The sequence below is a fragment of the Acinonyx jubatus genome, chromosome A1 (genome assembly GCF_027475565.1).
Source record: "Acinonyx jubatus isolate Ajub_Pintada_27869175 chromosome A1, VMU_Ajub_asm_v1.0, whole genome shotgun sequence".
In the NCBI taxonomy this organism is placed as follows: Eukaryota; Metazoa; Chordata; class Mammalia; order Carnivora; family Felidae; genus Acinonyx; species Acinonyx jubatus.
The window spans coordinates 143,254,343-143,267,523 of record NC_069380.1 but is presented as its reverse complement, the minus strand read 5'-3'; the positions used below and the strand labels follow the sequence as shown (position 1 = coordinate 143,267,523).

Below are 13,181 nucleotides of genomic sequence, written 5' to 3'. Positions count from 1 at the left end.
CTTTGGTTCAGGTCATGATCTTGCGGTTTGTGAATGCGAGCCCCGTGTTGGGCTCTGTGCTGACAACTCAGAGCCTGGAGTATGCTTAGGAATCAGTGACTCCCTCTCTCTCTGCCCCTCTCGCACCCAAGCTCTGTCTCTCTCTGTCTCTCAAAAAATAAATAAATGTTTAAGTAAAAATTAAAAAAAAAATAAGTCACCATAACATGATCCATTCGTTTATGTGATTTATTCATTCATTCCTAAATATCCTATTTATTTTTTTAAGTGCTTATTTATTTTTGAGAGTGAGAGAGCACAAGCAGAGGAATGCAGAGAGAGTGATTGAGAAAGAGACACAGAATTTGAAGGCTCCAGGCTCCAGGCTACATGCTGTCAGTGCAGAGCCTGATAAGGCACTTGAACCCACCAACTGTGAGATCATGACCTGAGCTGAAGTCTGACACTTAACTGAGGAATCATCCAGGTGCCCCCCCCCAACTCTTCTATTTAAATTTATAATCCCTATCCCTTTATTGGGAATTCCCTATTCCTTGCTCTTTTTTTTTTCTACATAGCACTCACCATTATCTTTCTTCTTTCACTAGAATGTTAACTTCCAAATAGCAAGGATTTTTTTCCCTATAGCGTTAACTGCTGTGTTGCAGAACTTAAAAGACTTCTTGGCAATTTATATTTTGACTGAATTTATTCTATAATTTTGAAGTCATAAAATGAAAACTCAAAAGGCATTTTAAAGGTTTAATTTGCTTAAATCTTCATCTGAATCATGTATTTTGTTTCACTTTTAAATAATAGCTGAAAAAAACAAACAAAAGGGAGCACATATAATGCAGAACATAGAAGGAAAAAAACCTAGCATATTATATGCCTTTAAACAATATAGTCCCCAAAAAGAAAACAAATAAAGGAACCAACGATGACCCAGTATTTTACTTGTTGAATTTTAATTTAGATGCAGACAAACTTTTTCTTTTCCTTAGGGGAGGCAAAAGCTTCTTTTATGTACTTTCTAAGCAATTAGAACTGAGGGGAAAATAGCATCTTTGAATTACACTAAGACGTTGCAGTAACCCATTGAATTCTATTTTATTTTTTGTAAACCTGCTCAAAGTTGTAATACACAACTACAGTGTTATTTTTTCTATATAATGTAGTATATTTTTTCTATAAAAATATAGGTGAGAGTAGTTTACAAACTTGTCTCAAAAATATTTCTCTTCTGCAATTAATTAGAACAATAGTGACATCTTATCTCTAGCTCTTAGTACTGAGAGCAATTTGCCCATGACAGTAATTCACTGTCAAAGGATCTAGATCAAATCTTTCTTCCTAGATCAAGCTGTAAGCATATATATTTAAACTGTCACTGTAACATTGTATATTAAAATTTTACACCAGTTTAGTTAAATGAAAAAAAAATATTTGCCTTTCATTTTTTAAAAATATGAATGTTGATACATAAAGCAAAATAGAACACTTTCTGTCAAATAGTGGGTATTTAATGTACATTAATGAAATTGCATGCTTTTGCTTAAAATAGAATAACAGATAAATGTTTCTTCTTAATATCTAAGATATATTATTTCTCCTTTTATACTTATCTGCTTTATCAGAAGCTTAGAATTTTGGCATTCATAGGTAAGCAACATTTTAGATAACCACATTTAAGTCTACATTTTCTCAGGAAACACTCAAATCATTGGCCTTCATTATCAATAACTACTAGTATTATAGAATAAACACGTGTTAGTATTTTTACAAATTTATATACCAGGAAATGTGGGCTATAAATATATTGATATTGCATCTTCTAATGGAATATTAATGCATGAATGACTACCCTGATGTAGAGGCAAGGACAGTGGGACAGATAGACTAGATCCATTATTTGTTTTGAGTTCTTTCGTAGCAGAACTGTTGGATTCATACTGATCTTTCTTCAGCACATTTCTGATCTCTTGACTGTTCTTAGGATTTATAATATGTCTAACCAGGTAGAGGAATGAAAACCCATGATTATAGAATAGTGATATGTATATGAATAGTATATGTATTATAGAATAGTGATTATGTATAGAATAGTGATATGTAATACATATAGGTTTTAAATCTAAAACCTATATTTAATTACAAAGAATCTAACTCAAAATTTTTCATTCTCCTATTTCATGAAGCTCTAGTGTGCCATGAAATAATTTGTAAGTGAAGTAGACTGAGTTTTTCAATGGTTTTTTTTTCATAATCTGTTTATATGAGACTAATCTCTCTAAATCGAATTCTTTTCTTTTATTCAGTCTCCTAATTACTTTTTCATCCTCACCACTTTGTTTTTGCTAACAATTCTATTTTGGCTGCCAGTTATAGCATATCAGAAATTGAATAATGTGTTACCACCTATAAGCAGAAAATTAATTGTATTTGTCTGTGACAAAGCAAAGCATAATCTTAAAAAAGAGTTCTTTTTTCCAACTTCTGTAACCACCATTTTCATACTTACTACCGACATATTTCCATATTTGTTATTAATGTTGTCATTTCAGATGCCTGTGCCTTAAATAAAGCATTTACTTAAACTTTAATCTTTTTGTCATATTATTATTTGCCTTTTATATATCATTGAAAGATACCATCTTCTTCAAATCCTGTGATTTCAGAAAGTTTTAAAACACTTGTTTAAACCAAATAACTTAGTCATATATAAACTAACTGTTGTATCTTTACCTCTGGAGTGGGGGAAATTACTAATATTTATTCCTGGGAATGAAAGCTTCCCTTCCTACAATCTGTTATCGTTAGTCTGGTTTTGTGCCTTCGTTGTAATGATATAGGTTTGTTTCTCCTTTATTCTTTGCAGAGTGCTGCCGCAGCTCCCAGCCCAGTGCTAGGAAACATTCCCCCAGGAGATGGCATGCCAGTAGGTCCTGTACCACCAGGGTTCTTTCAGGTACTCAGAGAAACTCTGACGAGGAATGTTAAGGCACAGGAACTCCTGTTTGCTTTTATTGAAAGATATGAACGAGAATGAGGCTATTTTGATTCTTAAGGTAAACGTAATGTGTGCAGCCAACTCTTGATTATTCAGAGACTGGTTATTTAGTGTATAGATTAGCCCTTCCTTCCTGTGTTTTTATTTGTTGTCAAATTTTTATTCATTTATTTATTTTGACATTTCCTTGTTCAAGTAAGAAAGAAAGAGAGTGGAAATGCAAACTGGCCCCTTAAATTAACTGTGGTAAAGATGTGATGGGAAAAGAGGCTGAAGATAAAGTTCTGTAATCATATATAGATTTCAACTACTCCAGCCATCCAGATCTCCACAGACCAAAGATAATCAAGATTTGGCTGTAATTTCAAAATATGGCTAAATCATAACCTTTTCATTTATCAAAATTACAGGCTATATCGAGATATTTTGATAATCATCTTTTTGGCTTTTAAGCTAGAATTGTTATTAATATTATTATGTGACATTTTAAAATCAGATTTTTAAAATACAAATGCTAGTATTTTAGAATTTCAACAAGGCCACTTATTTTAGCAATGATGGTAATGATTTTAGAATTATAATACATCCACTTTTAAATTTTATTTTATTTCCATTTAATTCTAACAGTTTTCTAACACAAAGAAGTATAGACTCTGAAGTTTATTATTTTTTTACTACATAGTTAATTTTATAACATCCTTTGAGAAAATTAACAAGAACTTAGGAGTTAAGAACCAGAATTGGAAGGCATTATGGGAATTAGTGTAATGTGCTATGTTGTTAATGAATTACATTAGGTACTTACAAACTAATCTGTCACTTTAGTGTTTTTATATTTTCACAGTCCTTGATAGTCATTTGCTACTTAATCCATACCATCATTACATTTCTTATAATCTAGGAGCATATTATAACTCTTGATTAGTAATTAAACAATCTCCATTTAAGATGATAATACTAGCTAACACTTATTAACCACATACTATACGTTATGCTTTGTTCTAAATGATTCCATATATAAACTCTTAATTCTCACCGTAACCTTAGGTATGAAGTATGTATTATTACTGTTCCTATTGCACAGATGGAAAAACCAAGGCTTGGTAGATAAGTGGCTTGCACGAAGTCAGAAAGTGACAGGGTCAAGATTCAAATCAAGGCTTTGTGGACTTCTGCCACAGAATTTACCTTTTAAAGTTCATAACTGATCATTATTCATAATATTTTTAGCTCATTTAATTTTTTTCCCTCATGTTCTCTTTCTTTTGCCAAGGAGGAATTAGAGTTAGTGAATAAATCAGAAGGGTTTATTTACATATAAGAGTTAATAGAAGCTCTCTAAATGGCACTTTTAAAAAGAGGGGTGGGTTGGGAAGGAAGCCAAATACTTCTAGGGTAAAACAAACATGTATAAACCCATACATTTTAATTTTCACATTTTGTTAAATGAACCATTCTTCTCTTACCTGTCTTGTGCCTGATTCTTGGTAAGAGGAGTTGAAACAGAGTTAACTTTGTTTTAATTATTCCAGTGTGATACATACCTAAGAACTACTACATGCCAGGCACTGTGGTAAGCATCTAAAAATGAGTATGGTAATATGTACCTTCCCAAAGTTCATTGTCTAGCCAGAGGCATTATTAAAAATAAATAACTGTAATATAGCAAGGTATGTGCTCAAGGTAACAGACTCAAGTGTAAGGTTCTGTGATAACCTAGAAGAAGAGCTGTTAAGTCTGCCTGAACTGAACCTGGGAGTGGTTTAGAAAACATTTTCCAGGGGTAAAAAACAGAGGAATGATATTCCAGAAAGTGGAAGCAATATAAGCAAAAGTATAAAGGCCTTCAAAAAAGCATATATTGTGGTTAAGGAGAGAGAGACAAGGCAATTAGAGTATAGAAAAAAATGGCTGTAATAAATGAGTGGAGTGTACTCTTAGAGCAAATTAGGAGGCCACCAAACCCAATCTTGGGAGGGTCATTGTCAGGGAAGTATTCTCAAATTAGTAAATGAAATCCAAAGTGGCATCTAAGGATGAGTTAGGCAAAGAGACAAGGAGAGGGAAGGAATATTCCAGGAAGAGGGGAAAGAGTTTCCAAAGGCCCAGAGGGGAAAATAGAGAAACTAAATATTAAAAAACAACACAATGGAGCTTAATTGGCTAAAGGGAGAGTAGCTGGTGATGAGGCTCCAGAGGAACCTAGAGGAGCTTGTAGGTCACGTAGGAATTTGAACTTGATTTTAAGGACAGTAATAAACTATTGGAGGATTTGAAGCAGGAGAGAGGCATGTTAATATTTGTACTTTTAGAAAAATCACTCCAGTGTGGCCAGGATTTCTGAAGCCAGGTCTGAAGGTAGGAAGACTACTTAGGAGGCTAGTACAGTGATCCAGGTGGGATTTAATGATGGCCTGGACTAAGAGAGTGGCAATGTGGAGAGAGATGAACAGACTTAAGAGACAAATAAATGGAAAGGGTATGAGTAAAAGAATTCAAAAATAATACCCTGGTTTCCTTCTCTAACCTGGGCAGATGGGGATTTTATTTTCTGACATAGAGCCCACAAAACAAGGAGTAGGTTTGAGGTGGGACAGATGAAGTTCCTGTGGGACCTCCAGATAGAGATATCCTTTAAACCAGTGAACATACAGGTTTGAAGCCTAAGGCAGCGATCCAGGCTAGAGATAGTCATATTAAGGGCACTTGAGTCCACAGAGGTAGATTAATTATCCAGCAAGAAAGTATAGAATGAGAGAGTAAGAGAGTATGCAACTGAAATCCCAGAACACTAACACTTAAAAGGTAAACAAAGGCAACAGAATTCATTAAAAAGAATGATGCAAAGGTATCACTTGGTTGACTAGTATAGTAAGCCTAGGGAAGAGATCTTGTGACCCATCAAAGAGTAGTGGCAATAAGATTGGAAAGGAAGAAGCAATTCATAGTTATGTTTGATAGGCTTTAGTTGATTAACAAAATTAGGGTTAGAGGAAAAAGAGTTGGACGATTCAGGGATCGTTCTGAGGTTCCTATTTTGGACTTCTGGAAAGTTTCAATGTCTTTATCTGAGTTAGGAAAGACAGAAGGTAGAAAAAGCTAAATACGTTTGAGTTTGGTATATGTCATTCCCCTTTATCCAGGGAGACCATTCTACCTAATCCCAGATACTCTTTTACCCCATTCAATGGGCTTAATGTCCAATCTCCCTAGGAATACCTCTTTGAAATAATGAATAACTCAAACCATCAAACTTTTAAAAAAGAAATGGAATGTTATCATCTTTTGGTACATATAATGATGGAGTTAGTCTACTCAAATGTTTCCTAAATATCAGCCTTGGTTTCCTACAGTGATTGGTCAGTACTTCAATGTGATCCTGGCCATCATGCCTGTTGTTAATGAAAAGTACTACCTTATGTGAGTAGAAATAACAGCAGACAACCACAATTCAAGCCCAAATACCAGTTTCTAATTCAATTCTGAAGAGACATTCAACTCCAAGAATTATCCAGAGTAAGAGAAGAATAGTTTTGAATCCTCATTCTTAGTGAGGAAATGCAAAACTTATTTGGGCTCACCTGGAATGGGAGTAGGTTAGGAAAGGATTGAGCCTATTAAATGTAATAAAAAAAATGAAACTAAGGAAAGAAGAGGATGTCATTAGCACATAAAGCACCTGCATCAGTAGTTCTGAGTTGTTCGCTATGTGATGATATCGTAAAATTTAGATTAGTGTTTATTTGTGACAGATATTAACATGGTTCATTCTTCAACTTTGATATTTTTATTGAAATGGGAGAGCTTCTGTTATTTTGTTGGAGGTCAGTTAAGTAAAATCTAATTGGAATAATAGGTCATGCAAAAGGAAGTATCAATTTAGTAAAATAAAGCCATTTAAAGTAAGATACATATTTATTTAGAGTTTTTTCTCTAAGGAGTAATTGGTATACAGACCCCTATAAATTTTCAAAGTGACCTGCCATGGAACCAGTGAGTGACTTTAGAGCAGCTTTATTTTTTTTTTAATTATTAAAAATTTTTTTCATGTTTATTTATTTTTAAGAAAGAGGAAGACAGAGCACAAGCAGGGGAGGGGCAGAGAGGAAGACACAGAATCCAAATCAGGCTCCAGGCTCTGAGCTGTCAGCACAGAGCCTGACTCAGGGCTCAAACCCACAAACTGTGAGATCATGATCTGAGCCAAAGTCAGATACTTAACTGACTGAGCCACCTAGGCACCCCTGCAGCAACTTTCTTAAATTGGCAAGTCTTGCTACTGGGTCAGAGGGAAGACCATAGAAGCGGCCATTGATCTAACTAGAATTTGGCAGTTTTAGTGGAAGAAAATGTGTTATTGTGGCATGGTATGGGTACACATAGTAGGCACTCAGAATGAGTCTCTACTTTGAGTCTCCTATCCCTGTACTAGAATCTTACTCAAAGTTTTCATTGTATGCTAAAAAATATTAATTACGTATTGACAGCATCAATCTGCTATTCATTCATTTTCATAGCATTCTTATGAAAAGACAGGCAAAGTTTGATTCCTGCAATTTATTGAATAGGTAGGATTGTTCCTTGAACCAATGAGATTTCCTTCTTGCTTAAATATAACAATCAAAATGGTTTAGTAAAATGCATAAAACAAAACAAAGTTCTTGTTCTTTTGTGTTTAAAAAATTGGACTCTTTGTCACCTTATGAAGTTCTGTAATTTTATAGATTTGAGTAACAAGAAAGCCTTTCTTGTGAATTTATTACAATTTGTGTACCACATTGAAGACGGGCATTTTATATTTCAACCAGGAAAATTTGAGGGGGGCAGGTGGTGAAAATTCTTTATTTTTACCTCCTTTCTGGTCTTTACCACAAGAAAAGTTTTAAGTAGGAAACTATATCTTGTATTTTTGTCACTATAACTAAACATATCTTTATCTTTTATATAAAAACATAAAATTTTAATAAGTGCTAATGTAGATATCTTTAAGTATGCAGTTAATGTGGGATATGCTTGTAAATTTTGAACTCTGTAGCCTTTGGTTCATTTTTACCATGTGTGATGTTTTGTTTTGATTTTTATCTTGATAAATTTGCAGTACTGTACTCACTAGATCTTTAGTTTTCTTAACTGAAACAGTTGAAAACGAATAATATATTGATGTTGGGTTATAAATTTAAGACTGTGACATCAATAAGATTATAAATATTTGTTGAAGATAAAGGATACCAAGCAATTTATTTGCAGACTGAGGTGGTCGTCCATATTTTAAAATCTGAATTGATCGTAACTCTGATATGGTAGAAAACATGTTGCAGCAGGTTTGTAAGTCATATTTTGTTTGCCTGCATAATGTTAGCAATGGGAAAGCTGCTTTGCCATCTAGTGGTGGTTTGCAGATGTCTCTCCTGGTTCCGGGTATATTTTCCAAAGGTTCTATTTTTAGCAAGACTGCACTGTAGCAAGCTGACCTAATGCTTTGACATAGTAATAACGCAATAAGAAGAATGAAAAATAGAAAGAAATCTTCCCTTTTCTCCATGGTGTTGCTATTGACCTGAAAAAGCTGAATATAAATGACATTCATAAAGCAATGAAGACAAAAACAAAGCTCAGGGTAATACAATATTCTTGATATTTTAAAAGAAAAAGCTTCAAAATGAATGAAAAACTCAGAAAAAAAATAATTATTTAATTTAACAATCTCATGGTCTTGAAACTGAAAAGAAAAAGAAACAAAAAGAAAAACACATTTACAAGCCCTCGTTATGTTTCCTGAGGTGGATATTTAATTTATTTCTGGAGATAAGTGGTGTATTTTGAAGATACCTTTTGGGGCGCCTGGGTGGCTCAGTCAGTTGAGCGCCTGACTTCAGCTCAGGTCATGATCTCACAACTCTTGAGTTCAAGCCCCTTGTCAGGCTCTGCGCTGATAGCTCAAAGACTGGAGCCTGCTTTGGATTTTATGTCTCCCTCTCTCTCTGCCCCTCCTGCACTTGTGCTCTCTCTCTCAAAAATAAATAAACATTAAAAAACGTTTTTTTTTTCAAACTAAGTACACTCATCTGCTGTGCTGTTCCTATCCAAACTTCTATACAACTATTCTAACCAGTAGCACCCTTTTTACCCTGTTATTTATACAGAAAGTTAAATAGTCTACATGCTTTCTCAATTCCCTTTTATCATTAACCTTCATATTGTCTTTACTCCCAGTGATTTTCCTTTCCTCTTACCGTTCCTGACCATGGCCATTTCAGAGTTAGTTTTAGGTAATAATCTAAACCAGGAGAAACTCCCCTTCCCTCTCCCTACAAGTTATAGATAGCATCTCTAATCTTAGATAATGAGCCAAAAAATTAGTATATCTTTTCTTAGTTTGAATCAGTAGGGTACTGAAAATCTCAGGTAGACTTGACTTACTTAACTGCAACACCTAACATTTCCAGTATATATAGTTTAAAAATCCAAATATTAAAAATAGTATTTTTCGGGGCGCCTGGGTGGCGCAGTGGGTTAAGCGTCCGACTTCAGCCAGGTCACGATCTCGCGGTCCATGAGTTCGAGCCCCGCGTCAGGCTCTGGGCTGATGGCTCAGAGCCTGGAGCCTGTTTCCGATTCTGTGTCTCCCTCTCTCTCTGCCCCTCCCCCGTTCATGCTCTGTCTCTCTCTGTCCCAAAAATAAATAAACGTTGAAAAAAAATTTTTTTAAATAAAAATAGTATTTTTCATAACTAAATACACTGGGATTTGGAGCGTGGAAGTGGGAAGGTTGCTTATTTACCAAAAGTCAAGACATAAAAATTAAGTTTAATTTTATTTTTAAAACACAATTTTGAATCTTTAAAGAACAGAGATTCTAAACATCAAAACTAAAACAAGTCTTTCTCTAATACAAAGATAAAAGGAGCCTAAAAAAATAAAGGTGTCTAGTAGCTGCTGGCTTTGATAATGCTTTCCTGCAGTTGTGGTAATAGACCAGGTAATGGCAACTTGTTCTGGCCTCAACTATTAGAACAAATTAAAACTGCTCAGCTTGAGTAACCAAGTAAGCTTTTTTTTTAAATCACAGTTTCAAACAACTGAGGATCCTATAGCAGTAACTAGATGAACAGAGAGCAAAGAAGAGTGTATCAGGGCTTCAGAGTTAATCCATGGGTTTCTAGTTAGGAATGAAACTGTTTCCTGTTAGAAACCCTACTGTTTGGGTTTATTTACCAAAATGAATATTTAGGAAAAAGTTAACTTGGCTATCCTAGACCAATGTTGGTTTTCCTTTCGCTTTAATGCCCTTTCTGCTGGCTAAAGATGTCAGGATATTTTGTGTGAAGCAATAAAACGTCATATTTTAAAGTTACATCTGTGATAGCTTATCTGTTTTTCAGCTAATTTGAGATGACGATTTTTCTTTTGAAAAGATCTCATTATTGAAAATCTTTCCTGGAGTGCTTCAGTTTTTATTATAGCTACTTTGGTGTGTGTTGCGGGGGGGCGAGGATATATAGCAAATTGCAAATATACAAAGGCAGTTTATAACAATTTTAGTTTTTTATTTAATGTTGGTTACAGAAACAAAATGGTCACCATTCTTTGGGGAATTAAAGAGAAGAATAGGTTATTAAATATATTATAAATCCCCTCTATGGGTGGGATAGATTTGTCTTAACTATACATTAGGATGCCTTCAGCCTTTTTAAAAGGTAGCTTCTCACTAGGTGGTGTTCTGAAATAATGTATCGCTATATAAGGAGTTGAAAGATTTTTTCTGTAAAAAGCCAGATAGTAAATATTTTAGCCTTTGGAGGCTTCGAAGTCACAACTACTTAGCTCTGTTGTTGTAGTGTCCTTGTAACGTAAAAGCAGCCATGGACACTGTGTAGCGAAACTGTTCAGGGAAACTTTATCTACAAAAACAAGTGGTGGGCCACATGTAGTGGGTAAGCCAAAATTGCCCACTCCTATTCCATCTGAATATGGTCACCACTAGATAGCTTGTAAGAAACCTAAAAGGTAAAGACTAAGAACAGTGTTCTTCCAAGTGTGTTCTTTGTAGTACTCACAAGAGAGTCCTGGAGCCTCCCCAGCTTCCAGTGTGTCAGAATCCTTGGGGATGGGGAGAAGTGGAGCTGGAAACCTTTTGTGGTTTTGTTGCTGTTTGTTTGTTTTGAACAGATGAGTCTTACAAACTAAAATTTCAGAACTACTGGCAAAGATGGCTGATGACATATAGCAGCAAACATTTACTACAACTCAAGGAAGTTGGTGGCAGGGGTGAAGGATGAGGGACTGAGGCTGCAGGTACACAGCTCAGTGAGAGGTGGGCTCCTAGAGACAGGACTGGGGCCTGTGAGGCTGAGTGCTGTACCAGGGCCAGCTGCAGAGCCCTGACCTTGGGCCACCTGCGCCCTTATGAATTAAAAAAAAAAAAGAAAGAAAGAAAGAAAAGAAAAGATAAATAGAAATCCCTGTCCGCATAGAACTTAAAGTCTATTAAAGGAAACAGTAACAAAATAATTATTTTTTTTAAATATGATATATTAGATTGTGATAATGAGGGAGAAAAATGAAACCTAAAAGGAAAATAGGCATTATTGCCAAAGTTTTGGATAAGGTGGTCAGATATATAAGGTCATTATAGGAATTTTGGGCTTTACTCTGAGTGGAGGGTTTTAACAGTCTTATTCTGGCTGCTCTGTTGAGATTAGTCTATAGGAGGGAAGGGGGGAAATGGGGAGACTACAGGGAGATTGCTATGTTCTGGACTAAGGTAGTAAGAGTGGTGAGAAGTGGTTGGATTCCAGATATATTTTCAAGCTTGAGCCAACAGATAGTGGTGATTGTTTGGATATGTGTTGTGAGAGAAAAAGACTACAAGGGTGACTACAAGGCTTTTGACCTACTCATATGGAAGAATGGAGTTGACATTTACTGATGTAAATCAAACTTCAAGAGGAGGTATGAGGGAGAATACCTGAAACTTAATTTTGAACTTGTTAAGACTAAGATGGCTATTAGAGATTCAGGAGATGTTGAGTAGGGAACACAATATCAGTCTGAAGTTTTATGGTTCAGGCTTGGGCTAGAGTCATTTAGGAGTTATTAGCATGTGGATAATATTTAGAGCTCTGAGCCTGGAAGAGAACACCAAGATAGTATAGATGGAGACAAGAAGGTCTACAGTGGACCTAGTGCACTCTAACGTCAAGAAGCCGGGGAGATGAGGAGGGAGCAGTGAAGAAAAATGAGAAGGAGCAGGCCAAGAGATAAGAAAACCAGGTAATGTGGTATCCTGGAAGCCACATGGAGAAAATGTTTCAAGGGGAGGAATATTCAGCTGTGCCAAATGCTACTGATAGTTTAAATTAGTTGAAGACTGACAATTGACCATTGAATTTTAACAAATAGGTAATTTGTGGCCTTGATAAGGCCAGTTTCAGTGTAGTGATGAGCATGAAAGCCTGCTAAAAGTAGATTCAGGATAAAGTGGGAAGAGAGAAAGGGGAGACAGCAAGTGTGCCTAACATTGAGTTTTGCTCTAAAGGGAAAGCAAGAGATGATGCTGTAGTTAGAGCGAGAAGTCGGGAGGCCAAAGAAATGCTGCTGGGAGTGAAGTGTTGGCTATTATAAACTGTTCATCCCTGCCGAGGAACAAAGAAAACAGCTCTGCTGGTGCCTGTGAGAAGAGCATATAGGCTATTGCGAGGTATCATCCATTACCCCCAGCAAGCTGGTGTAATCTTGAGTCGAAGATAGAATGCCAGGGAATAGACTAATCGGAGCAGTAGGATGCTTTTCAGAGAAAGTAAAATAGAATTAATTGTTTGCAGTGCTTGCAAATGTGAATGCTACCTGTTATCTGTCATTTTAATATTTTATAATAGATTGTAGATACTTTGGCATCAGTAAATATATTTTCCAGTTGAATTTGTCTTATCACTTTTGTGTACATATATCTATATAAGGCTTGTACATAAAAATGTATATTTTAAATTGGAGATGGAGAAAAAACTTTGTGTAGTTTGAATTTTCTCATAGTGCTTATTTCTATAGATTTTAGCATTAGTCAAATTAGTAAGCTCTAGTTTCAAAACAGACTTTCTGATGCATTAACAATTTCTGTAAAAACCTGTTGTGTAGAAAGACTATTTCAAATAGTTTAGACATGAATTGAGAATAGAGATTTTATGTTTATAGG

At 35.2% G+C, this 13,181-nt stretch overlaps 1 protein-coding gene across 14 annotated transcripts in view; it reads left to right on the top strand.

Annotated features, from left to right (window-relative positions):
* The window catches only part of SSBP2 (single stranded DNA binding protein 2), a 309,255-nt gene that overhangs the window by 216,148 nt on the left and 79,926 nt on the right, over positions 1–13,181 (top strand). For 9 of the 14 annotated variants that reach the window (XM_053224507.1, XM_027038986.2, XM_027038994.2 and 6 more), the window contains one exon: positions 2,858–2,947. The exons of 4 other annotated variants lie outside the window; for them this stretch is intronic. In XM_053224507.1, the coding sequence (XP_053080482.1) occupies positions 2,858–2,947 (90 nt within the window). Of the gene's footprint in view, positions 1–2,857; positions 2,948–10,500; positions 12,690–13,181 lie in introns of those variants that run through there. One more of the 14 variants, XM_053224502.1, reaches the window with a different exon arrangement.